Genomic DNA, 24,642 nt, shown 5'->3' on the forward strand with positions numbered 1-24,642 from the left:
CAGGAAGAATATCACAGAAATGGAGATCCCATGGAGGGCTATCAGTGGCGAGTCAGAAGGGGAAGAATGGGGGAAAGGGTACAAGGAATAAGAAGCCTAAACAGTAGGTACAAAAGAGACAGGGGGAGGGTAAGAAAAGTATAGAGACTTTTGGCTAAGATGGAGGCATAGGTGGACACACTGCCTCCTCGCACAACCAAAATTAAGGACAAGAAAAATTTAGAAACAAAAAAACAACCAGAACAGACAGAAAATTGAACTGTACAGAAGTCTAACAACCATTCATTCAGACCAGTAAGAGAGGCAGAGTCCACAACTGGTGGAGAGGGGTTGCAGCAGGAAAAACGGTGGCTGGCAGACCCCGGGGTATGGGGTGCAGGTGGCTAGGAGACCCTGGTGGCAGACCCCAGGCGTGGGCTCGTGGAGGCAATGAGCAGACCCAGTGAGGAGCGTAAGGCAGCTGGCTGTCTGCAGTCACACATTTGCGCAGATAAACCAGGTGAAAATGGGCAGAGGGACAGACCACGCAACCCAGGGCCCCAGTGCTGGGAAATAAAGCCTAAAAGCACTGATTGAAAACACCTGTGGACGCTCAGGTGCTGGGGGAGACTCCCAGCCTCACAGGAGAGTTTATTGGAGAGGCCCACAGGGTCCTAGAATGTACCCAGCCCACCCACCCGGGAACCAGCACCAGAAAGGCCCAGTTTCCTTGTGGGAAGCAGCAGAGGGGACTGAAATCCGCAGAGAGCAGAGCAAGTGCCATTGTTCCCTCTCTACCCCACCCCTAGATACGTCAGAACCCAGCCACTGGGTTGCCCCACCCAAGGGAACACCTAAGGCTCCACTCTCAAAACATAACAGGCCCGACCAGACCCCCCACCCCCCAAAAAAAGGCTCAAACAGAAGAACAAATCAAAGCTCCAGAGCCAATACTTTTAAGCAACCAAGAGATAGCCAACCTATCAGATGCACAGTTCAAAGCACTGGTGATCAGGATGCTCAGAGTTGGTTGATTTTGGTTGCAAATTAGATGAAAAAATGAAGGCTACACTAAGTGAAATGAAGAAAAATGCACAGGGAACCAATAATAATGGACAGAAAACTGGGTCCCAAATCAGTGAAATGGACCAGAAGGAAGAAAAAAATATACAATCAGAAAACAATGAAGAAATAAGAATTCAGAAAAATGAGGAGAAGCTCTGGAACCTCCAGGACATCTTGAAACATTCCAACATCCAAATTATAGGGGTACCACAAGGAGAAGAGGTAGAGCAACAGGTGGAAAACTTATTTGAACAAATAATAAAGGAGAACTTCCCCATTCTGGCAAAGGAAATAGACTTCCAGGAAGTCCAGGAAGCTCAGAGAGTCCCAAAGAAGTTGGACCCAAGGAGGAACACACCAAGGCACATCATAATTACATTACCCAAGGTAAGAATGAAGGAGAGAATCCTAGAAGCAGCAAGAGATAAGGAGGCTGTAACCTACACAGGAGTTCCCATCAGACTGTCAGCTGATTTCTCAAATGAGACCTTGCAGGCAAGAAGGGGCTGGAAAGAAGTGTTCCAAGTCATGAAAGGCCAGGACCTACATCCAAGATTGCTCTATCCAGCAAAGCTTTCATTTAGAATGAATAGGCACATAAAGTGCTTCTCAGATAAGGTCAAGTTAAAAGGAGTTCATCATCACCAAAGCCCTTATTATATGAAATATTAAAGGGACTTATCTAAGAAAAAAGAAGATAGAAAAATATGAACAGTAAAAAAGACAGCAAACTCAAAGTTATTAACAACTATACCTAAAACAAAAGCAAACTAAACAAACAACTAGAACAGGAACAGAACCACAGAAATGGAGATCACATGGAGGGTTAGCAACAGGGGAGTGGGAGGAGGAGAGAGGGGGAGCTGGTACAAAGAATAAGTAGCATAGATGGTAGGTAGAAAATAGACAGGGGGAAGGCAAGAATAGTATGGGAAATGTAGAAGCTAAAGAACTTATGACACATGGACATGAACTAAAGTGGAGGAATGTGGGTGGGGGGAGTGTGCGGGGGAAGGGAGTGAAGGGGGGGGCAATGGGACAGCTGTATAGCATAATCAATAAAATATATTTTAAAAAAAGAAAAGTCTAGAAAATGGAGAAGCCAAAGAACTTACATGTACAACTCATGGACATGAACTAAGGCGGCAGGGATGTTGACGGGAGGTGGATGCAGCTCAGAGGGGGATAAAGGGGAGAAAAAGTGGGACAACTGTAATAGCATAATCAACAAAATATACTTAAGAAAATAACAAAGTAACCCAGTGACATCAAGAGCAAGAGCTGGAAACTTTTGACACATGGAGGTCAAAGTTAAGATCAGCATTTTTGGGGAATCAGGGTGGGAGGATGCAGGAAGGAGGGTGTCATGGATCATCACCTTGAAGCCTTTGTCACATTTCAAGTGTGAGTTCACGGCCTCATCTGCTGCTAAGTAAATGCTAGTGAGTTTGTGTATACAGCCTGTTTTATACAAATTATATTGATGTTTCAAGAAATATGTTTTGGAAATACAGTCAGTCCTTAAACTGGAAATTTTCACTTGCTAGGAGATGTGAATCTGATGTTATTTGAACAGTAACATTCATGGGACCTTGCCTAGTGTTTGAGTAATTGCTGCAGGCTGTAGCTCTTTATGAATGCCCTAACAGAAGAAACACTAAGAGAAAAAATATAAATGCCACAGAACTCTGGGAGATGAAATCAGAAACATTCACTAATTTGAATATAAAATCTCAAGTAATGAGACCAATAATAATTGGAAGAGAAACCAAAGTCAGAACAAGCTCAGATACATGCCCATTGTTAAAAAACAAAATGAGCTCAGCCCTGGCCCCAGGGCTCAGTTGGTTGGAGAGCCGTCCCACATATCAAAAGATTGTGTGTCTGTCTATTAAAAATGGTCAAAAGACTTGAACAGACACTACTCCAAGAGGGACATACAGAGGGCCCAGAGATACAGGAAAAGATGCTCAGTGTCACTAGCCATCAGAGAGACAAGAATTAAAACCACAGTGAGATACCACTTCACACTGCTGAGAATGGCCATCATAAACAAATCAACAAACAAGTGTTGGAGAGGATGTGGAGAAAAGGGAACCCTAGTGCACTGTTGGTGGGAGTGCAGACTGGGGCAGCCACTGTGGAAAACAGTATGGAGTTTCCTCAGAAAACTAAAAGTAGATCTGCCTTTTGACCTGGCAATTCCACTGCTGGGAGTATATTCTAAGAACCCTGAAACGCCAATCCAAAAGAGCCTATGCACCCTAATGTTTATAGCAGGACAGTTTACAATAGCCAAGTGCTGGAAGAAACCTAAGTGCCCATCAGTAAATGAATGGATCAAAAAACAGTGGTACATTTACACAATGGAATGCTATGCAGCAGGAAGAAAGAAGGAGCTCCTACCCTTTGCCACAGCATGGATGGAGCTGGAGAGCATTATGCTAAGTGAAATAAGCCAGGCGCTAAGGAACATATGATCTCACCATTAACTGGAACCTACACAACAAAAACAAACAAGCAGGTAAAATATAACCAGAGACACTGAAATTAAGAACAATCTGACCATAACCAGAGGGAAGGTGGGAGGGGAAAAATGGGGGGAAAGTGGGGAAAGGGTTTTCAGGAACAACTATAAAGGACACATGGACAAAACCAAGGAGGGATGGAAGCAAGTGAGGGAGGTGGGGATGGCAGGGGTGGGTGGAGAGTGGTGGGGGGAAAGGCAGACAACTATAATGGAACAACAATAAAATAAAAATTACAGAAAAGATTGCGTGTTTGATCTCTGCTTGAGATACATAACGCAGGCAATTGATTGAAGTTTCTCTCACACATCAATGTTTCTTCCTCTCACTCTCTCTCTCCATCTTTCAAGCCAATAAACATATGATCAATTGAGATTTTAAAAAATAAATAAAATTAAAAAAAATATGGCCACTCTTGCCTACCATAAACAAAAAGTCGACTAGGTATTCCCTCCACAAAAAGGATTCATTTGGGGAAAAGTAAGCATCACAACCTGGCGCTTGCAGACATGACATTTACACACAGAGAGCAAGAAGAAGGAGGGAGCTCTTTGACAAGGGGAAGAACAGTTCCCCAGAGAGCTCTCTGGTCCACCTGCACTTCTCCCTGTAGCACTTCCACGACCCTCAGAGGATGGGAGAGCTCATGCCACAGGGTCCCCCGACCCCTGTCCTGGCTGAGACCCTCTGACTGAAATTTTGACACTTCTGCCTACATCCACTGGCCAGCTGAGAAAAACCCCAAGTCATTGTGGCCCTCAACTTCCTCTTGCATTCCCAGACTGGTTCCCTTATAAGAAATGTGTTGCCAACTGTATAGCCAAAGGGGAATCTATTGACCTCTGCCCTGTGACTTCCTGATTCTCCTCTTCTCATAAACAACAGGGCAGGGCTGGGATCCCAGGGAGTCAGGAGAAGAGAGCCCAGGAGCACTCAGGCCAGCTCTGCCCGCACACCTGGAAGATGAAGATCTCCGCAGTTGGCCTCCTCTTCCTCATCCTTGCTGCTGCCCTTGGACCGTCGACCCATGGAGCCGGCCCCGGTGGTGGATCCCTATCCCTGAACCATGGTAAGTTCAGTGAGCCTTCGCACTGGTGGCCAGTTCGGTGGTAACCTGAAGTCCAGGGAGGAGACACAGAGGGACTTGGAGGTGAATTTGGCACTTGCTTAAAAGCAGCAGCAGGAGGGTGTGGACCTTTCCCTGTGGACTTTGGTCCCTGGGGAAAAGTGTGCACCGATGACTTGGGAAACAATTCTCTTCCCTTTTTATGGCCAGAATTACATGATACCTACTCTTAGCTGGTATGGGACCATTATGTGCTTGAGCAAAAGAGTTGTAGCAAATTGTAAACTTGGGAAAAGAAGCATATTTTCCTCCAGTGTTGAACCAGGGTACCCCATGCACTGCACAATCATCAGTTTGAAGAGGAGATGGGACATGCCAGGCTAGTGACTCACCCAAGTCCCCCTAACCATTCTACTGTCTTACTAACAAATGAGTATCTAACACTGCCTTGTACAATCTGCCCTGTACAAGCAGAAACTACTCTAATTCTCTTATACGTATTAATGCACTGAATCCTCCTAACAACCCTGTGGAATAGACTACCAGCAACTGCCATGGTTTTGCCCATTATTATTATTAGTCTCATTTTACACATGGGAACCTGAGGCACAGAGGCCTTAGATAACTTGCTCAGATCCTACAGCCAGTGAGTGGTGGAGTTAGGGTATGCTCTAGCTAGGAAGCTGTTATGCAAAGTTAAGTCCATTTAAGACTGTATTTTGCCAGCCCCACATGCAGCATATCAAGCACACTGGAGGATACGCACGTACCTCATTGAACATAACTCATATGTAACTGCATAAGAAATGAGCCAACATTCAGTGCATTTGCCTAACTAGCATAATGCAGGCCTGCAATCCCTTGTCCAGAACATGGGAGCTAGGTGCACTTTGAAATGCAGAGTCTTTCAGGTTTGAAAAAGATGATACAATATCACTGGAACTCCACTTCTGGATGCACGCCCAAAAGAAGTGGAAGCAGGTATGATGGAGCTGCCGGTACGCCCATGCTAACAGCTGCATCATTCCTAACACACCATGGGGGGAAGCGCCCCAAGTATCCATGCACAGATGAATGGATTCAAAGTGGGGAATATGTTGTACACACAGTAGAATATTATTTACCCGAAAAGGACAGAAACTGGGACACATGTTCCCACATGGAGGAACAGTGAGCACAGGTCTGCACTCGACGTTATGATCAGTGAGATGAGCCAGTAACAAAGGGTGAACACTGTCTGATTCCACTGACAGGAGGCACTGAAAACAGCCGAGTCAGAGAGACAGAGAGTAGAATGGTGGTGGCCGGGGGCTGGGGGACGGAGGGATTGGGGGATCACTGTGTAGTTGGGTCAGAGGTGCAATTTTACGAGATGTATAAAGCCCCGTGGACAGTCTGTGGTTACAGTTGTACAGTATGCGAATGTCCTTCATGCTCCCAAACTGTGCATTGGGAAACGGTTAACATTTGGTGACTCTGGTCTACAGTACACAGCTTCTGTTCTTCCTCTGAGCCTGAAAGAATCCTGACTGTGTTTATGGCTTTGCTGGCATTTCCCCCTTGTGCTATCTGATGGGCGAGCCCCTCACAGTCCCCCCCAGAACTCTTTGCCATTCATTCCCCTGATAACTACAGGGGGTGATGAAAGTGTCTTCACAGTTGTGAGTGTGCGAAACACAGACTTATTCTTGTATTGTTGTTTCTTAATTATTCTAGTATTTTCCACACAAACCCCTGTACACCCACTTCTGCCCCACCCTGCATGTACTGGGTGGGTCTAGATCCCTGTAGGGCACAGAGTCAGAGCTCCAAGACAGAAAAGAAAGGTCAAAATTGTACATTTTATATTATGTATATTTTAACACATGTTCAAAAAATAAAAATATTTTTCAAAGTTAACACGTAACTGGAGATTCCCAATAGTCCTGGCAGACTCTGGGAAGCATACTTGAATCAAACAGTAACATTTCTGCAGGAAACACACACATATATTTACACTAATGAGACAAAGACTATAAATAGCCTCACCTCACTTTGGGTGACACTGTGCCACCAAATCCTTTAATGAAACATCTTTCTGTTTCCGGAGCCCTGTGGGTCCCAGAAATGTGCAGAAAGCATGTTGTGGACTATGTCACATGGTGTGACTGTGTGACTGATTTATCCAGGTGGCATCTGCAGTTTGCTTTTGTACTTAAAGTCAATAGGAAAAAAAGGAAGTCAATAGAACATTTTCATGTCTCATTTTCAGAAGTTTCCTCAAACATCTCAGGGTGCCAGTGAGACAACTGGCCGGAAGGCAGGCCCAGAACCCGCACAGGCACCCCGTGTCCAGCAGCAATGCCGCCCCACCCGGGGGCTGGGCTGGGGTGACACAGGCAGAGACCGACACAGTGCTGCCTCCCAGTGATTCCTCTTCCCTCCTGTCTCTTTCTCCCACTACAACTCGGGTTGGCCATACATGACTGGGACCAATCCTTAATAGACCAAAGAGCTAATGTTTCGTGGTGGCATGCATGTAAAAGCAGCTGGTGGGTACAGATGTGCTCAGTGGCTTCAGTCCTCCTCCTTTACAAGACATGGGGATGGGGGAAGAAGATCTCCAAGGGAGACCATGGTGCACTGTGGGTCCCTCCCCATACACGACCTCTCTCCCACCTGGCTGTCCTGCAGTCTGCTGACCTTGGGGAGGTGGTGCTCTCTGATGCCTCCTGCAGCATCAGACCTTCCACTTCTGGGAGGAGTGGTCCTAGCCCTGCCTGGGTGCACACTCAACTCTGGGTGGGGGAGCAAGGAGATGACAGCAGGTGCTGCAGAGGAGGAAATCATACTTTGTAGTTCTTCCCCTTCACACCCTCCCCTGTCTCTGGAGAAAAAGGGGAAAGGATGTAGTTTCCTGAGAAAGGGGTTCTGTCCTTACATGGACCTTTCTCCTGCTACAGGTGTGCACCGCCCAGGTGACTGCTGCTTGTCCTACACTGCACGAGATATCCGATGCATATTCATGAAGGATTATTATCTAACAACCAGTGGGTGCTCCCAGCCTGGTGTCATGTAAGTGCCAAGCCTACCAGCCATGTCTTTGGGTAGGAGATCTACTGATGACACAGGGAGGTCGGAAAAAGTCTCACCGTCTAGATGCTGTGATGTTGCTGGAGGCTTATGTTGTCACTAAGAATCCCCAGAGCATCAGATACCACATGCTCCCAGTGAAGAGGGAGGCTAGGGAGCAGTGGGTAGTGCAGGAGCAAGGTTGCCCGGGACACCCCCCTGAGTCACTGAGGGGGTGTCAGAAGCAGGGTCTCCCAGAGGATACCACCTGAGACCCTGCAGAAGAGAAGGGAGGAAAAGGATGGGCTGAGTGGGGAAGCCCAGGGGCTGCGAGGATGGGGCTCCCCATCCTTATGTGCAGAACCCTCCTCACTGTATAATCTTTCTCTCCCTGGCTCCCCAGCTTCAAAACCAAGGGGGGTCAGAAGGTCTGTTTCCACCCCAGTGCTAATGGAGTTCAGGAATGCATGAAGAAGTTGGCCTTGGCCAATACTGGAAAACCGTTGGTTGAGAAGAATGAATAGTAGACACAATGTGCCCACCTCTACTTTATCACCTTCTGGGAGATTCTTGGCCTGAATTCTTTTGTCTAAAGCAACAGGTACTGGTCTGTTCTGTGTAAAAGCTGTGCACCAATAAAAAGTATCCAATTTGACTGTACTTGAACTGGAAGAGGAAAAGCAAATGTAGGAATGGCTGAGCTTTGGATGTGTGTGTTTTTCAAAAGGAGATATCATAGAGTCCTTTTTAAGAAAGTAAAAACATGACTCATTCAAGTACAGATGGAGTATGTATCACAGATGTACTGAACCCACTAATGAGGGAACCATAAAACTGATTCTAAGACCATCTGAGGAATAGAGCTTTACACAGTTAGCTGGGGTGGCATTCTGAAACTTAGTTAAAAACTGACTAATATCCAATATGGCCATATAGCTGTATTTTTGGATTGTCTTTCCTGCTGGACAAAAGCACTTGCCTCTGTGCTTGACCAAAATTTGTAAGTTAAGAGGGAATCTCAAAAAGTCTGGGGCCTGATCAAGAGCAAACAGAACATCAATCAAAGGTGCATTTCCCAAGGGCAGGTAAAGTGCTTCCCAGATAAGGTTAATTGAAAGGAGTTCGTCATCACCAAGCCCTTATTCTATGAACTATTAAAGAAACTTACTTAAGAATAAGTGTTGGAGACTGCTCTCTGTGGTTTCTGAGACTGTGGCCTTGAGACAACAAGCCCTGAAAGGAACTAGTAAGTCCCCCTGGGAAACCAGGTAGAAATGCAGGTGGCCAGCATGACCAGACTCTAACTCTGAGGATTCCCATAGGAACCAAGCCTGATAAATACCTTGTATCCTTTGAAGCTGGCTGTGCTTTATTTTGTATGGCCCTGGTGACAAACCAGATGTTTAAGTTCAAGGCATAAGAAGTAAACTCCTTATATCATGAAACACATCCTAAAGACCCTCTGGTGTCACTGTGACCAACAGACCCTGACCTGTGACAGGTCTCTGTGTTCCTTCAATTGTTAGCTATAGGTAACACCTGTTTCTGTATGACTATAGCCTTTTGACAATGATTGATGAACTCTCCATGCACACACCTACACATCCCATTCCCACTAAAAGCCACTTGAGAGAAGGGCTTGGGGCTTTCACCACTAGAGGGAATTGCTACCCTCTTTCCCACTGGAATAGCAAAATTGTGTCAGATATGACTTATTTCTCATCTGCAGTGGATGGGAGGAACATGTTGCTGGACAGAGTTCTTCCCACAAAGAAGATCAAACTATGAACAGTGAAATAAAAACAAACTCACAACAATCAAATACTGAAACTAAAAAGCAAAAAGAAACTAAGCAAACAACTAGAACAGGAAGAATATCACAGAAATGGAGATCCCATGGAGGGCTATCAGTGGCGAGTCAGAGGGGAAGAATGGGGGAAAGGGTACAAGGAATAAGAAGCCTAAACAGTAGGTACAAAATAGACAGGGGGAGGTCAAGAAAAGTGTAGAGACTTTTGGCTAAGATGGAGGTGTAGGTGGACACACTGCCTCCTCGCACAACCAAAATTAAGGACAAGAAAAATTTAGAAACAAAAAAACAACCAGAACAGACAGAAAATTGAACTGTATAGAAGTCCAACAACCATTCATTCAGACCAGTAAGAGGGGCAGAGTCTGCTCCTGGCAGAGAGGGGTCACAGCAGGAAAAATGGTGGCCGGCAGACACGGGCATGCAGGGTGCAGGCGGCGGCTAGGAGACCCTGGTGGCAGACCCCGGGCATGGGTGCGGGGAGGCAACAAGCAGACCCAGTGAGGTGTGCAAGGCACCTGGCTGTCCGCAGTCACACATTCGTACAGATGAACCAGGTGAAAATTGGCAGAGGGACAGATCATGCAACCCAGGGCCCCAGACCTTGAAATAAAGCCTAAAAGCACTGATTGAAAACACCTGTGAAGGTTGAGGTGCTGGAGGAGACTCCCAGCCTCACAGGAGAGTTCATTGGAGAGGCCCACAGGGTCTTAGAATGTACACAAGCTCACCCACCCAGGAACCAGCACCAGAAAGGCCCAGTTTGCTTGTGGGAAGTGGCAGAGGGGACTGAAATCTGACAGAGAATAGAGAAAGTGCCATTGTTCCCTCTCTGACCCCACCCCCACATACAGCGTCACAACCCAGCAACTCAGTGGCCCTGCTGGGTGAACACCTAATGCTCCACTCCTTACTACATAAGAGGCATGAGCAGACCCTCCTCCCAAAAAATGGCTCAAACAAAAGAACAAATCAAAGCTCCAGAGCCAATACTTTTAAGCAACCAAGAGATAGCCAACCTATCAGATGCACAGTTCAAAGCACTGCTGTTCAGGATGCTCAGAGAATTGGTTGAGTTTGGTCACAAATTAGATGAAAAAATGAAGGCTACACTAACTGAAATGAAGAAAAAACACAGGGAACCAATAGTGATGGGATGAAAACTGGGTCTGAAATCAATGAAGTGGACCAGAAGGAAGGAAAAAACAACCAAACAGAAAAGACTGGAGAAACAAGAATTCAAAAAAATGAGGAGAGGCTTCAGAACTTCCAAGACATCTTGAAATGTTCCAACAATCGAATTATAGGGGTACCAGAAGGAGAAGAGCAAGAGCAACAAATGGAAAACTTATTTGAACAAATAATAAAGGAGAACTTCCCCATTCTGGCAAAGGAAATAGACTTCCAGGAAGTCCAGGAAGCTCAGAGAGTCCCAAAGAAGTTGGACCCAAGGAGGAACACACCCAGGCACATCATAATTACATTACCCAAGGTAAGAATGAAGGAGAGGATCCTAGAAGCAGCAAGAGATAAGGAGACTGTAACCTACACAGGAGTTCCCATCAGACTGTCAGCTGATTTCTCAAATGAGACCTTGCAGGCAAGAAGGGGCTGGAAAGACGTGTTCCAAGTCATGAAAGGCCAGGACCTACATCCAAGATTGCTCTATCCAGCAAAGCTTTCATTTAGAATGAATAGGCACATAAAGTGCTTCTCAGATAAGGTCAAGTTAAAGGAGTTCATCATCACCAAGCCCTTATTATATGAAATATTAAAGGGACTTATCTAAGAAAAAGAAGATAAAAAATATGAACAGTAAAAAGACAGCAAACTCAAAGTTATTAACAACTATACCTAAAACAAAAGCAAACTAAACAAACAACTAGAACAGGAACAGAACCACAGAAATGGAGATCACATGGAGGGTTAGCAACAGGGGAGTGGGAGGAGGAGAGAGGGGGAAAAGGTACAGAGAATAAGTAGCATAGATGGTAGGTAGAAAATAGACAGGGGGAAGGCAAGAATAGTATGGGAAATGTAGAAGCTAAAGAACTTATGACACATGGACATGAACTAAAGTGGAGGAATGTGGGTGGGGGAGTGTGCGGGGGGAAGGGAGTGAAGGGGGGCAATGGGACAGCTGTATAGCATAATCAATAAAATATATTTTAAAAAAAGAAAAGTCTAGAAAATGGAGAAGCCAAAGAACTTACATGTACAACTCATGGACATGAACTAAGGCGGCAGGGATGTTGACGGGAGGTGGATGCAGCTCAGAGGGGGATAAAGGGGAGAAAAAGTGGGACAACTGTAATAGCATAATCAACAAAATATACTTAAGAAAATAACAAAGTAACCCAGTGACATCAAGAGCAAGAGCTGGAAACTTTTGACACATGGAGGTCAAAGTTAAGATCAGCATTTTGGGGAATCAGGGTGGGAGGATGCAGGAAGGAGGGTGTCATGGATCATCACCTTGAAGCCTTTGTCACATTTCAAGTGTGAGTTCACGGCCTCATCTGCTGCTAAGTAAATGCTAGTGAGTTTGTGTATACAGCCTGTTTTATACAAATTATATTGATGTTTCAAGAAATATGTTTTGGAAATACAGTCAGTCCTTAAACTGGAAATTTTCACTTGCTAGGAGATGTGAATCTGATGTTATTTGAACAGTAACATTCATGGACCTTGCCTAGTGTTTGAGTAATTGCTGCAGGCTGTAGCTCTTTATGAATGCCCTAACAGAAGAAACACTAAGAGAAAAAATATAAATGCCACAGAACTCTGGGAGATGAAATCAGAAACATTCACTAATTTGAATATAAAATCTCAAGTAATGAGACCAATAATAATTGGAAGAGAAACCAAAGTCAGAACAAGCTCAGATACATGCCCATTGTTAAAAAACAAAATGAGCTCAGCCCTGGCCCCAGGGCTCAGTTGGTTGGAGAGCCGTCCCACATATCAAAAGATTGTGTGTCTGTCTATTAAAAATGGTCAAAAGACTTGAACAGACACTACTCCAAGAGGGACATACAGAGGGCCCAGAGATACAGGAAAAGATGCTCAGTGTCACTAGCCATCAGAGAGACAAGAATTAAAACCACAGTGAGATACCACTTCACACTGCTGAGAATGGCCATCATAAACAAATCAACAAACAAGTGTTGGAGAGGATGTGGAGAAAAGGGAACCCTAGTGCACTGTTGGTGGGAGTGCAGACTGGGGCAGCCACTGTGGAAAACAGTATGGAGTTTCCTCAGAAAACTAAAAGTGGATCTGCCTTTTGACCTGGCAATTCCACTGCTGGGAGTATATTCTAAGAACCCTGAAACGCCAATCCAAAAGAGCCTATGCACCCTAATGTTTATAGCAGGACAGTTTACAATAGCCAAGTGCTGGAAGAAACCTAAGTGCCCATCAGTAAATGGTATGGATCAAAAAACAGTGGTACATTTACACAATGGAATGCTATGCAGCAGGAAGAAAGAAGGAGCTCCTACCCTTTGCCACAGCATGGATGGAGCTGGAGAGCATTATGCTAAGTGAAATAAGCCAGGCGCTAAGGAACATATGATCTCACCATTAACTGGAACCTACACAACAAAAACAAACAAGCAGGTAAAATATAACCAGAGACACTGAAATTAAGAACAATCTGACCATAACCAGAGGGAAGGTGGGGGGGGAAAAATGGGGGGAAAGTGGGGAAAGGGTTTTCAGGAACAACTATAAAGGACACATGGACAAAACCAAGGAGGGATGGAAGCAAGTGAGGGAGGTGGGGATAGCAGGGGTGGGTGGAGAGTGGTGGGGGGAAAGGCAGACAACTATAATGGAACAACAATAAAATAAAAATTACAGAAAAGATTGCATGTTTGATCTCTGCTTGAGATACATAATGCAGGCAATTGATTGAAGTTTCTCTCTCACATCAATGTTTCTTCGTCTTACTCTCTCTCCATCTTTCAAGCCAATAAACATATGATCAATTGAGATTTTAAAAAATAAATAAAATTAAATTAAATATGGCCACTCTTGCCTACCATAAACAAAAAGTCGACTAGGTATTCCCTCCACAAAAAGGATTCATTTGGGGAAAAGTAAGCATGGCAACCTGGTGCTTGCAGACATGACATTTACACACAGAGAGCAAGAAGAAGGAGGGAGCTCTTTGACAAGGGGAAGAACAAGTTCCCCAGAGAGCTCTCTGGTCCACCTGCACTTCTCCCTGTAGCACTTCCACGACCCTCAGAGGATGGGAGAGCTGCTGCCACAGGGTCCCCTTACTCCTGTCGTGGCTGAGGCCTCTGTCTGAAATTTTGACACTTCTGTTTACATCCATTGGCCAGCTGAGAAAACCTCAAGTCATCATTGCTTTCAACTTCCTGTTGCATTCCCACACGTGTTCGATCTTAAAAAAATCAAGTTGCCAAATATATGGCAGAGGAGCAGTCCAGTGACGTCTGCCCTGTGACTTCCTGATTTTCCTCCCTTTATAAACACCAGGGCAGGGCTGGGGTCCCAGGGAGTCAGGAGCAGAGAGCCCGGGAGCACTCAGGCCAGCTCTGCCCGCACAGCTGGAAGATGAAGATCTCCGCAGCTGCCCTCTTCTTCCTCATCCTTGCTGCTGCCCTCAGACCCCCGGCCAATGGAGCCCCGGCCCATGGTGAGTCACTGAGCCTTCACACTGGTGGACAATGAGGTCCACCTCATTGGATAACCTGAAGTCCAGGGAGGAGACACAGAGGGTCTTAGAGGTGAATTTGGCACTTGCTTAAAAGCAGCAGCAGGAGGGTGTGGACCTTCCCCTGTGGCCTTTGGTCCCTGGGAAAAGTGTGCACAGATGACTTGGGAAACAATTCTCTTCCCTTTTCATGGCCAGAATTACATGATACCTACTCTTAGCTGGTATGGGACCATTACGTGCTTGAGCAAAAGAGTTGTAGCAAATGGTGAACTTGGGAAAAGAAGCCTGGTCACCTCCAATGTTGAACTAGGGTACCCCATGCAGTGCACAACTATCAGTTTGAAGAGGAGATGGGACACCCCGGGATCGTGACTCACCCAAGTCTCCCTAACCATTCCACTGACTTACTAACAAATGAGTATCTAACACTGCCTTGTACAATCTGCCCTGTCCCAGCAGAACCTACTCTATTGTCTTATAGGTGTTAATACACTGAGTCCTCCTAACTACCCTGTGGAGTACAGTACCAGCAACTGCCATGGTTTTGAGTATTATTGTTTTTTAAAGATTTGGTTTACTTTTAGAAAGAGAGGAAGGGAAGGAGAAAGAGAGGGAGACAAACATCATGTGCAGTAGCCGGTCATGTGCCTGCTACTAGGGACCTGGCCCACAACTGACGAATGTGCCCTGACTGGGAATTGAAGCAGCGGCCCTCTGGTTCGATGGTCCAAGCTTAATGCACTGAGCTACACCTGCCAGGGCGGTCAGGCATATTATTATTATCAGTCTCAATTTACACATGAGAACCTGAGGCACAGAGGCCTTAGATAACTTGCTCTGATCCTACAGCCAGTGAGTGGTGGGGTTAGGATATGATTGAGCTAAGAAGCTGTTATGAAAAGTTAACAAGTCCATTTAAGACTTTATTTAGCCAGCCCCACATGCAGCATATCAAGCACACTGGAGGGAACAGATGTGCTTCTATAATATAACTCATATGTAACTGCATAAGAAATGAGCCAACAGTTCAGTGCATTTGCCTAACTAGCATAGTGGAGCCCTGCAATCCCTTCCCAGAACACGGGGGCTAGGCGCTCTTTGGAATGCCGAGTCTTTCAGGTTCAAAATGGTGACACAGTATCACCGGCAACTCCACTTCGGGATGCACGCCCAAAAAAATGGGAAGCAGGTACCTGGCAGATGCCTGCACACCCATGCTAACAGCTCCATCATTCCTAACACATTCCGGGGGGAAGCACCCCAAGTATCCATGCACAGATGAATGGATTCAAAGTGGGGAATATGTTGTACACACAGTAGAATATTATTCAGCCGAAAGGATAGAAATTGGGACACATGCTACCACATGGAGGAACAGTGAGCACAGGGACTGAGGAATGGGGGGTGGGGAGTCACCGTCTAGTTGGGTCAGAGGTGCAATTTTACAAGATGCATAAAGCCCCGTGGACAGTCTGTGGTTAGAGCTGTACAATATGGGAATGTCCTTCATGCTCCCAAACTGTGCGTTGGGAAATGGTTAACGTTTGATCACCCTGGTCTACAGTACACAGCTTCTGTTCTTCCTCTGAGCCTGAAAGAATCCTGACTGTTCTTCTGGCTTTGCTGGCATTTCCCCCTTGTCCTATCTGATGGGCAAGCCCCTCAGAGTCCCCCCCAGGTCTCTTTGCCATTCATTCCCCTGATAACTGCGGGGGGTGAGGAGAGTGTGTGCACAGTTGTGAGTGCGCGAAACACAGAGTTTATTCTTGTATTGTTGTTTCTTAATTACTGTACTATTTTCCACACAAACCCCTGTACACCCTCTTGTGCCCCACCCTGCATGTACTGGGTGGGTCTAGATCCCTGTAGGGCACGGAGTCAGAGCTCCAGGACAGAAAAGCAGGGTCAAAGTTGTACATTTTATATTATGTATATTTGAACACATGTTCAAAAAATAAAAATATTTTTAAAAGTAACACTGAACTGGACATTCCTAACAGTCCTGGCAGACTCTGGGAAGCATACTTGAATCAAACAGTAACATTTCTGCAGCAAACACAACAAATCTTCATACTAATGGGACAAAGGCTATAAATAGCCCCACTTCACTTTGGGTGACACTGTGCCACCAAATCACTTAACGAAACATCTTTCTGTCTCCAGAGCACAGTGGGTCCCAGAAATGTGCAGAAAGCATGTTGTGGACTATGTCACATGGTGTGTCTGTGCGACTGATTTATCCAGGTGGCATCTGCAGTTTGCTTTTGTATTTAAAGTCAATAGGAAAAAAAGGAAGTCAATACAACTTTTCATGTCTCAAACATTTTCAGAAGTTCCCTGAAAAATCTCAGGGCACCCGTGAGACAACTGGCCGGGAGGCAGGGCCAGAACCCGCACAGGCACCCCGTGTCCAGCAGCAATGCCGCCCCACCCGGGGGCTGGGCTGGGGTGACACAGGCAGAGATGCTGACACAGCGCTGCCTCCCAGTGATTCCTCTTCCCTCCTGTCTCTCTCTCCCAATAGGTATCATGATGGGCAAACCTGATCACCCCCTAATCGGGCATGGAGGTAAATATATCATTATGTTATGTATTTAAAGGTAGCTTGTGAGTCAGATGTGCTCACTGCCTTTACTCCTCCTCGTTTACGGGACATGGGGAAAGGGGGAAGGGACATTTACAGGGCAGACCAGGGTGCACTGTGGGTCCCTCCCCATACCTGAGCTCTCTCCCACCTGGCTGTCCTGCAGTCTGCTGACCTTGGGGAGGTGGCGCTCTCTGATGCCTCCTGCAGCATCAGACCTTCCACTTCTGGGAGGAGTGGTCCTGGCCCTGCCTGGGTGCACAGCTCAACCCCGGGCAGGGGAGCAAGGAGATGCCAGCAGGTGCTGCAGAGGAGGAAATCACCCCTTTATAATTCTTCCCCTTCACACCCTCCCCTGTACTCTGGAGAAAAAAGGGAAAGGATATAGTTGTTCTCAGAAAGAGGGTCCATCCTTATGTGGACTTTTCCCCTGCTACAGGCGTGCACCGTCCCACTGACTGCTGCCACTCCTACACCCCCCGAAATATCCGATGTGTATTCATGGAGAGTTTTTATGAAACAAGCAGTGCGTGCTCCCAGCCTGCTGTAATGTAAGTGCCAAGCTTATGGGCCATGTCTTGGGGTGGTGATGGGATGACAGAGGGAGGTGCAGAAAATTCTCCCCCTCCGGATGCGTGTGGCCTCGTTAGAATGCCACAGAGCATCAGACACGAGGTGCCCCCAGGGAAGAGGGAGGCCAGGGACGGGAGGGGAGAGCAGGAGCAAGGCTGCCCCAGGAAGGCCCCCTGAGTCACTGAGGGGGGTGTCAGAGGCAGGATCTCCCAGAGGAGACCCCCTGAGACCCTGCAGCAGAGAAGGGAGGAACAGTGGGGCTGAGTGGGGAACCCCAGGGGCCAGGAAATGGGGCTCCCCATCCTTATGTGCAGAACCCTCCTCGCTGTATAATTGTTCTCTGCCTTGCTCCTCAGCTTCTTAACCAAGAGCGGGCAAAAGGTCTGTACCAACCCCATCAATGAGAGAGTTCAGGAATGCATGATGAAGGTGCACCCAGAAAATACACTGGGAAAACGGCTGGCTGAGGAGGAGCTACACTAGATGCCACGCAGCCACGTCCACTCTCTCACCTTCTGGGAGTTTCTTGGCCTGAATTCTCTTGTCAAAAACAACAATCATGTTCTGTTCTGGTTGTAAAAACTGTGCACCATTAAAAAGTATCCAATTTCCTTTACTTGAACTGTGTGAGGAAAAACAAACATAGGAATTGCTGAGCTTTGGATTTGTGTGTTTCTTTTTAAATGAGACATCATAGAGTCACTTTTAAGAAGGGAAAAACATGACTCATTCAAATGCAGAGGGAGCATGTGTCACAGATGTACTGAACCCACTAATGAGGGAACCATGCAACTGACTCTAAGACCATCTGAGGAATAAGGATTCACACAGCTGGGGGTGGCATTCTGAAACTTCAAGTTTCAACTATCAAATATTGCAATATAACTGTAACTTTTCGGATTGTCTTTTCTACTGGACAAAAACCACTTCCATGTGCTCTAGAAAAAATTTGTAAGTTAACAGGGAATCTCCCAAAGTCTGGGGCCTGATCCGGAGTAAACAGAACATCAATCAAACGTGCGTTTCCCAAGGGCAGGTAAAGTGCGCCCCAGATAAGGCGAAGTTAAAGGAGTTCATCATCAACAAGACTTTCTGCTATAAACTGTTAAAGGGAGTTACCTAAACAAAACAAGAAGATCAAAACTATGAACAGTAAAATGACAACAAACTTAGAAGTAGAAATCACCAAACCTAAAAAACAAACTAAGCAGACAACTAGAACACGAAGAAAATCACAGAATGGAGATCACATGGAGGGTTCTGGGAGTGGAGGGAGAGTAGGAAGAACGTGGGGAAAAGGTCCAGGGAATAAGAAGCGTGCATGGCAGGTACAAAATACACGCGGCAAGGTTACGAATGGTATAGGAAATGGAGAAGCCCCAGAACTTCTGTGTACGACCCATGAACATGAACTAAGGCAGGGGACGGAGGAGATGCTAGTGGGTGGGGGGTGCAGGGCAGATGAGGATAAAGGAAAGAAAAAATGGGACAACTGTAATAGCATAATCAACAAAATATACTTAAGAAAATAATAAAGTGAACCAATGAGTTAAAGAGCAAGAGCCAGAAAGTTTTGATACATGGAGGTCAAAGTTAAGGTCAGCATTTTGGGGAATCAGGGCAGGAGAATGAAGGAAAGAAGTGGTCACTGTCTAGCAGCTTGAATTGCATTTCAAGTGTGAGTTCATGACTCCGTCTGCTGGCCATGAAAAGGGAAGAGAATTGTTTCCCAAGTCATCTGTGCACACTTTTCCTAGGGACCAGAGGCCACAGGGAAAGGTCCACACCCTCCTGCTGCTGCTTTTAACCAAGTGCCAAATTCACCTCCAGGCCCTCTGTGTCTCCTCTCTGGACTTCAGGTTACTACAAAATGTGGTACTTTTTATGTATAGAGTTTTAAATATAGAGAGTTTTCATATATAGCCTGTTTCATACAAATCATATTGATGTTTCGAGAAGTCTCTGTGGGAAGTAAACTGGCAATTTCGACTTGCTGGGAGATGTGAATCAGATGTTATTTGAACAATAATGTTCACGGACCCTGCCCTGAGTTTGAGTAATTGCTATAGGCTACACCTCTTTACCAATGACCTAACAAAAGAAACACTAAGAGAAAACATGTAAATGCTATGGACACTGGGAGATGAAACTAGAAACATTTGCTAATATGTGTATAAAGTCCAAACGAGTAAAAACTACATAACTTGGAACAGGAACAAAATTCAGAACGAGAGCACACACATGCCCGTCATTAAAAGACAAAGTGAGCTCAGCCCTGGCTCCAGGGCTCAGATGGTGGGAGAGCCGCCCACACGTCAAAAGGCTGCGCGGTCTTTCCCCGACTGGGACAGGAATGCAGGCAATCACATCAGTGTTTCTCTCTCTCTCTCAAGTCAATAAACATATGATCAATTGAGATTTAAAAACTTAAATCAATAAAATATGGTCACTATTATCTATCAAACAGAAACTAGACTAGGTATTCCCTCCACAAGAAGGATTCATTTGGGGAAAAGTAAGCATGGCAACCTGGCGCTTGCAGACATGACATTTACACCCAGAGAGCAAGAAGAAGCAGGGAGCTGCTTTACAAGGGGAAGAACAGTTCCCCAGAGAGCTCTCTGGTCCACCTGCACTTCTCCCTGTAGGACCTCCACGACCCTCAGAGGATGGGAGAGCTGCTGCCACAGGGTCCCCTGACCCCTGCCTTGGCTAATATTTTTGCCACTTCTGCCTACATCCATTGGGCAGCTGAGATAACTCCAAGTTATCGTTTCTGTCAACTTCCTGTTGCATTCCAGCAGTTGTTCTGATCTTAGAAATATCATGTTGCCAACTGTGTAGCCAAAGGGCATTCTGTTGATGTCTGCCCTGTGACTTCCTGATTCTCTTCTTCTCATAAACTCAAGGGCAGGGCTGGGGTCCCAGGGAGTCAGGAGCAGAGAGCCCGGGAGCACTCAGGCCCGCTCTGCCCGCACACCTGGAAGATGAAGATCTCCAAAGGTGCCCTCCTCTTCCTCATCCTTGCTACTGCCCTTGGACCCCCGGCCCAGGCATCTTTTCGATCTTCTGCCCCTGGTGAGTCAATGAGCCTTCACACTGGTGGCCAGTTTGGTGGTAACCTGAAGTCCAGGGAGCCCACACAGAGGTCCTGGAGGTGAATTTGGCACTTGCTTAAAAGCAGCAGTAGGAGGGTATGGATCTTTCCCTGTTTCCTCTGGTCCACGAGGAAAAAGTGTGCACAGACGATTTTGGAAACTATTCTCTTCCTTTTTCATGGCCAGAATTATCTCACACCTTCTCTTAGCTGATATGGGACCATTATGTGCTTGAGCAAAACAACTGTAGCAAACGGTGAACTTGGGGAAAAAAGCCCAGTCACCTCCAATGTTGAACTAGGGTACCCCATGCAGTGCACAACTATCAGTAAAGAGGAGATGGGACAATCCGGGCCAGTGAGTCACCCAGTGCACCTAATCATTCTACTGACTTACTAACAAATGAGTATGTAACACTGCCTTGTACAATCTGCCCTGTCCCAGCAGAACCTACTCTAATTGTCTTATAGATGTTAATACACTGAGTCCTCCTAACAACCCTGTGGAATAGGGTTTACTACCATGGTTACTACAGCAACTACCATGGTTTTGAGTATTATTGTTTTTTTAAGATTTGGTTTACTTTTAGAAAGAGAGGAAGCGAAGGAGAAACAGAGGGTGAGAAACGTCATGTGCAGTAGCCGGTCATGCGCCCCGTACCTGGGACCTGGCAGGCAACCCACGCATGTGCCCTGGGTGGGAATTGAACCAGTGACCCTTTGGGTCACAGGCCCATGCTCAATCCTCTGAGCTACACCTTCCAGGGTGGTTTTGCATATTATTATTATTAGTCTCAAATTACACATGGGAACCTGAGGCACAGAGGCCTTAGATAACTTGCTCAGATCCTACAGCCAGTGAGTGGTGGGGTTAGGGTATGATTGAGCTAAGAAGCTGTTATGAAAAGTTAACAAGTCCATTTAAGACTTTATTTAGCCAGCCCCACATGCAGCATATCAAGCACACTGCAGGGAACAGATGTGCTTCATTAAACGTAATTCGTATGTAACTGCATAAGAAATGAGCCAACAGTTCAGTGCATTTGCCTAACTAGCATAGTGGAGCCCTGCAATCCCTTCCCAGAACACAGGCGCTAGGCGCTCTTTGGAATGCAGAGTCTTTCAGGTTCAAAATGGTGACACAGTATCACCGGCAACTCCACTTCGGGATGCACGCCCAAAAAAATGGGAAGCAGGTACCTAGCAGATGCCTGCACACCCATGCTAACAGCTCCATCATTTCTAACACACCAGGGGAAGCACCCCAAGTATCCATGCACAGATGAATGGATTCAAAGTGGGGAATATGTTGTACACACAGTAGAATATTATTCACCCGAAAAGGACGGAAACTGGGACACATGTTCCCACACGGAGGAACAGTGAGCACAGGTCTGCACCCGACGTTTTGATCAGTGAGATGAGCCAGTAACGAAGGGTGAACACTGTCTGGTTCCGCTGACAGGAGGCACTGAAAACAGCCGAGTCAGAGAGACAGAAAGTAGAATGGTGGTGGCCAGGGGCTGGGCGACAGGGGGTGGGGGGTCACTGTCTACTTGGGTCAGAGGTGCAATTTTACAAGATGCATGAAGCCCCGTGGACAGTCTGTGGTTAGAGCTGTACAATATGGGAATGTCCTTCATGCTCCCAAACTGTGCATTGGGAAACGGTTAACATTTGGTGACTCTGGTCTACAGTACACAGCTTCTGTTCTTCCTCTGAGCCTGAAAGAATCCTGACTGTTCTTCTGGCTTTGCTGGCATTTCCTCCTTGTCCTATCTGATGGGCGAGCCCCTCACAGTCCCCCCCAGGTCTCTTTGCCATTCATTCCCCTGATAACTACGGGGTTGATGAGAGTGTGTCCACAGTTGTGAGTGTGCAAAACACAGAGTTTATTCTTTTATTGTTATTTCTTAATTACTGTACTATTTTCTACACAAACCCCTGTACACCCACTTCTGCCCCACCCTGCATGTACTGGGTGGGTCTACATCCCTGTAGGGTACGGAGTCAGAGCTCCAGGACAGAAGAGCAGGGTCAAAATTGTACATTTTATATTATGTATATTTGAACACATGTTCAAAAAATAAAAATGTTTTTAAAAGTTAACTCAGAACTGGACATTCCTAACAGTCCTGGCAGACTCTGGGAAGCATACTTGAATCAAACAGTAACATTTCTGCAGCAAACACAACAAATCTTCATACTAATGGGACAAAGGCTATAAATAGCCTCACTTCACTTTGGCTGACACTGTGCCACCATATCGCGTAATGAAATATCTTTCTGTCTCCAGAGCCCAGTGGGTCCCAAAATGCCCAGAAAGCATATTGTGGACTATGTCACATGGTGTGGCTGTGTGACTGATTTATCCAGGTGGCACTAGTGATTTGCTTTTTGTATTTAAAGTCAATAAAATAAGGACATCAATAGAACATTTTCATGTTTCAAACATTTTCAGAAGTTCCCTCAAAAATCTCAGGGCACCCGTGAGACAACTGGCCGGGAGGCAGGCCCAGAACCTGCACAGGCTCCCAGTGTCCAGCAGGAATGCCGCCCCACCCGGGGGCTGGGCTGGGGTGACACAGGCAGAGATACTGACACAGTGCTGCCTCCCAGTGATTCCTCTTCCCTCCTGTCTCTTTCTAATAGAATTCGGGTTGGCCATATGTGACTGGGATCAAGCCATAATAGACCAAGGAGGCAAATGTTTCGTGGTGGCATGTATCTAAAAGTAGCTGGTGGGTAAGATGTGCTCAGTGGCTTCAGTCCTCCTCGTTTACAGGACATGGGGAAAGGGGGAGGGGACAGCTCCAAGGGAGACCAGAATGCACTCTGGATCCCTCCCCATACATGAGCTCTCTCCCACCTGGCTGTCCTGCAGTCTGCTGACCTTGGGGAGGTGGCGCTCTCTGATGCCTCCTGCAGCATCAGACCTTCCACTTCTGGGAGGAGTGGTCCTGGCCCTGCCTGGGTGCACAGCTCAACCCTGGGCGGGGGAGCAAGGAGATGCCAGCAGGTGCTGCAGTGGAGGAAATCACTCCTTCTGAGTTCTTCCCCTTCACACCCTCCCCTGTACTCTGGAGAAAAAAGGGGAAAAGATGTAGTTTCCTCAGAAAGGGGCTCCATCCTTTCATCCACTTTCTCCTGCTGCAGCCGTGCGCCGCTGTGGGGACTGCTGCTTGTCCTACACCTCACCATCTTTCCTATGCAAACACATGAAGGATTATGTTCGAAGAATTGTTGGGTGCTTCCTGCCTGCTATCCTGTAAGTGCCAAGCTTAGGGACCATGTCTGGGGGTGGTGATCTTATGACAGAGGGTGGTCAGGAAAAGCCTCACCTTCTAGATGCTTCAAATTTGGGGAACGCTGTGTCCTCATCAGGATCCGGTAGAGCATCAGGTACCACATGCTCTCAGTAGACAGGGAGGCGAGGGAAGGGAGGGACCGCAGTAGCAAGGCTGCCCCAGGAAGCTCCCCTGAGTCACTGAGGGGGTGTCAGGGGCAGGGTCTCCCAGAGGAGATCCCCTGAGAGCCTGCAGCAGAGAAAGGAGGCTGAGTGGAGAACCCCAGGGGCCAGGAGGATGGGACTCCCCATCCTTATATGCAGAACCCTCCTCACTGTATAATCTTTCTCCTCAGCTTCACAACCAACAAGGGGGATGAGTTCTGTGCTAGTCCCCAGATTCAAGCAGTGGAGTGGTGTATGGAAGACATGGATGCAGCCAAGAGACAGAAAAATGTGCTGGTTGAGAAGAAGCTACAATAGATACCACACACCCACCTCCATTCTCACACTTTCTGGAGTTTCTTGGCCTGAATTCTTTTGTCAAAAGCAACAATTATGTTCTGTTCTCTTTGTAAAAACTGTGCACCAATAAAAACTGTTCAATTTGACTGTACTTGAACTAGAAGAGGAATAAGAAATGTAGGAATTGGTGAACTTTGGATTTGTGGTTTTTTGAAAGTGAGACATCATAGAGTCCTTTTTCAGAAGGTAGAAACATGACTCATTCGAGTACAGATGGAGTACGTGTCCCAAATGTACTGAACCCACTAATGAGGGAACCATGAAACTGACTCTAAGACCATCTGACGAATAGAGCCCTGCACTGCTAGTTGGGAATGACATTCTGAAACTTCGAGAAAAACAGTAATATCCAAAATTGCAATATAACTATAACCTTTGGATTGTCTCT

General features: G+C 46.4%; 3 protein-coding genes across 3 annotated transcripts; all 3 read left to right on the forward strand.

Moving 5' to 3' along the window:
- Positions 1-4,433: 4,433 nt before the first annotated feature.
- Positions 4,434-8,349, forward strand: LOC123816945 (C-C motif chemokine 15-like). Its single transcript, XM_045836199.1, has 3 exons — positions 4,434-4,641; positions 7,581-7,692; positions 8,093-8,349. Exons 1-3 carry the CDS (start codon positions 4,536-4,538, stop codon positions 8,211-8,213), a joined length of 339 nt encoding a protein of 112 aa, XP_045692155.1. The 5' UTR covers positions 4,434-4,535; the 3' UTR covers positions 8,214-8,349.
- Positions 8,350-14,009: 5,660 nt separating this feature from the next.
- LOC123816943 (C-C motif chemokine 4-like) lies at positions 14,010-18,002 on the forward strand. Its single transcript, XM_045836196.1, has 4 exons — positions 14,010-14,168; positions 16,714-16,758; positions 17,213-17,324; positions 17,703-18,002. Exons 1-4 carry the CDS (start codon positions 14,087-14,089, stop codon positions 17,827-17,829), a joined length of 366 nt encoding a protein of 121 aa, XP_045692152.1. The 5' UTR covers positions 14,010-14,086; the 3' UTR covers positions 17,830-18,002.
- A 2,271-nt stretch (positions 18,003-20,273) lies between these two features.
- LOC123816946 (C-C motif chemokine 5-like) lies at positions 20,274-24,352 on the forward strand. Its single transcript, XM_045836200.1, has 3 exons — positions 20,274-20,424; positions 23,600-23,711; positions 24,086-24,352. The coding sequence occupies exons 1-3, from the start codon at positions 20,334-20,336 to the stop codon at positions 24,210-24,212; spliced, it is 330 nt and encodes a 109-aa protein (XP_045692156.1). The 5' UTR covers positions 20,274-20,333; the 3' UTR covers positions 24,213-24,352.
- Positions 24,353-24,642: the final 290 nt, after the last annotated feature.

This window comes from Phyllostomus hastatus, unplaced genomic scaffold (assembly GCF_019186645.2).
Source record: "Phyllostomus hastatus isolate PE091 unplaced genomic scaffold, TTU_PhHast_1.1 phas_contig_210, whole genome shotgun sequence".
Lineage (NCBI taxonomy): Eukaryota > Metazoa > Chordata > Mammalia > Chiroptera > Phyllostomidae > Phyllostomus > Phyllostomus hastatus.

Bases quoted from the DNA above. Each gene is read 5' to 3' on its own strand.
- LOC123816945 (XM_045836199.1), top strand. From the start codon at position 4,536: ATGAAGATCTCCGCAGTTGGCCTCCTCTTCCTCATCCTTGCTGCTGCC. The intron at 4,642-7,580 runs GTAAGTTCAGTG...CTCCTGCTACAG, and splicing joins ATCCCTATCCCTGAACCATG to GTGTGCACCGCCCAGGTGAC. The intron at 7,693-8,092 runs GTAAGTGCCAAG...CTGGCTCCCCAG, and splicing joins TGCTCCCAGCCTGGTGTCAT to CTTCAAAACCAAGGGGGGTC.
- LOC123816943 (XM_045836196.1), top strand. From the start codon at position 14,087: ATGAAGATCTCCGCAGCTGCCCTCTTCTTCCTCATCCTTGCTGCTGCC. The intron at 14,169-16,713 runs GTGAGTCACTGA...CTCTCCCAATAG, and splicing joins CAATGGAGCCCCGGCCCATG to GTATCATGATGGGCAAACCT. The intron at 17,325-17,702 runs GTAAGTGCCAAG...CTTGCTCCTCAG, and splicing joins TGCTCCCAGCCTGCTGTAAT to CTTCTTAACCAAGAGCGGGC.
- LOC123816946 (XM_045836200.1), top strand. From the start codon at position 20,334: ATGAAGATCTCCAAAGGTGCCCTCCTCTTCCTCATCCTTGCTACTGCC. The intron at 20,425-23,599 runs GTGAGTCAATGA...CTCCTGCTGCAG, and splicing joins TTTTCGATCTTCTGCCCCTG to CCGTGCGCCGCTGTGGGGAC. The intron at 23,712-24,085 runs GTAAGTGCCAAG...CTTTCTCCTCAG, and splicing joins TGCTTCCTGCCTGCTATCCT to CTTCACAACCAACAAGGGGG.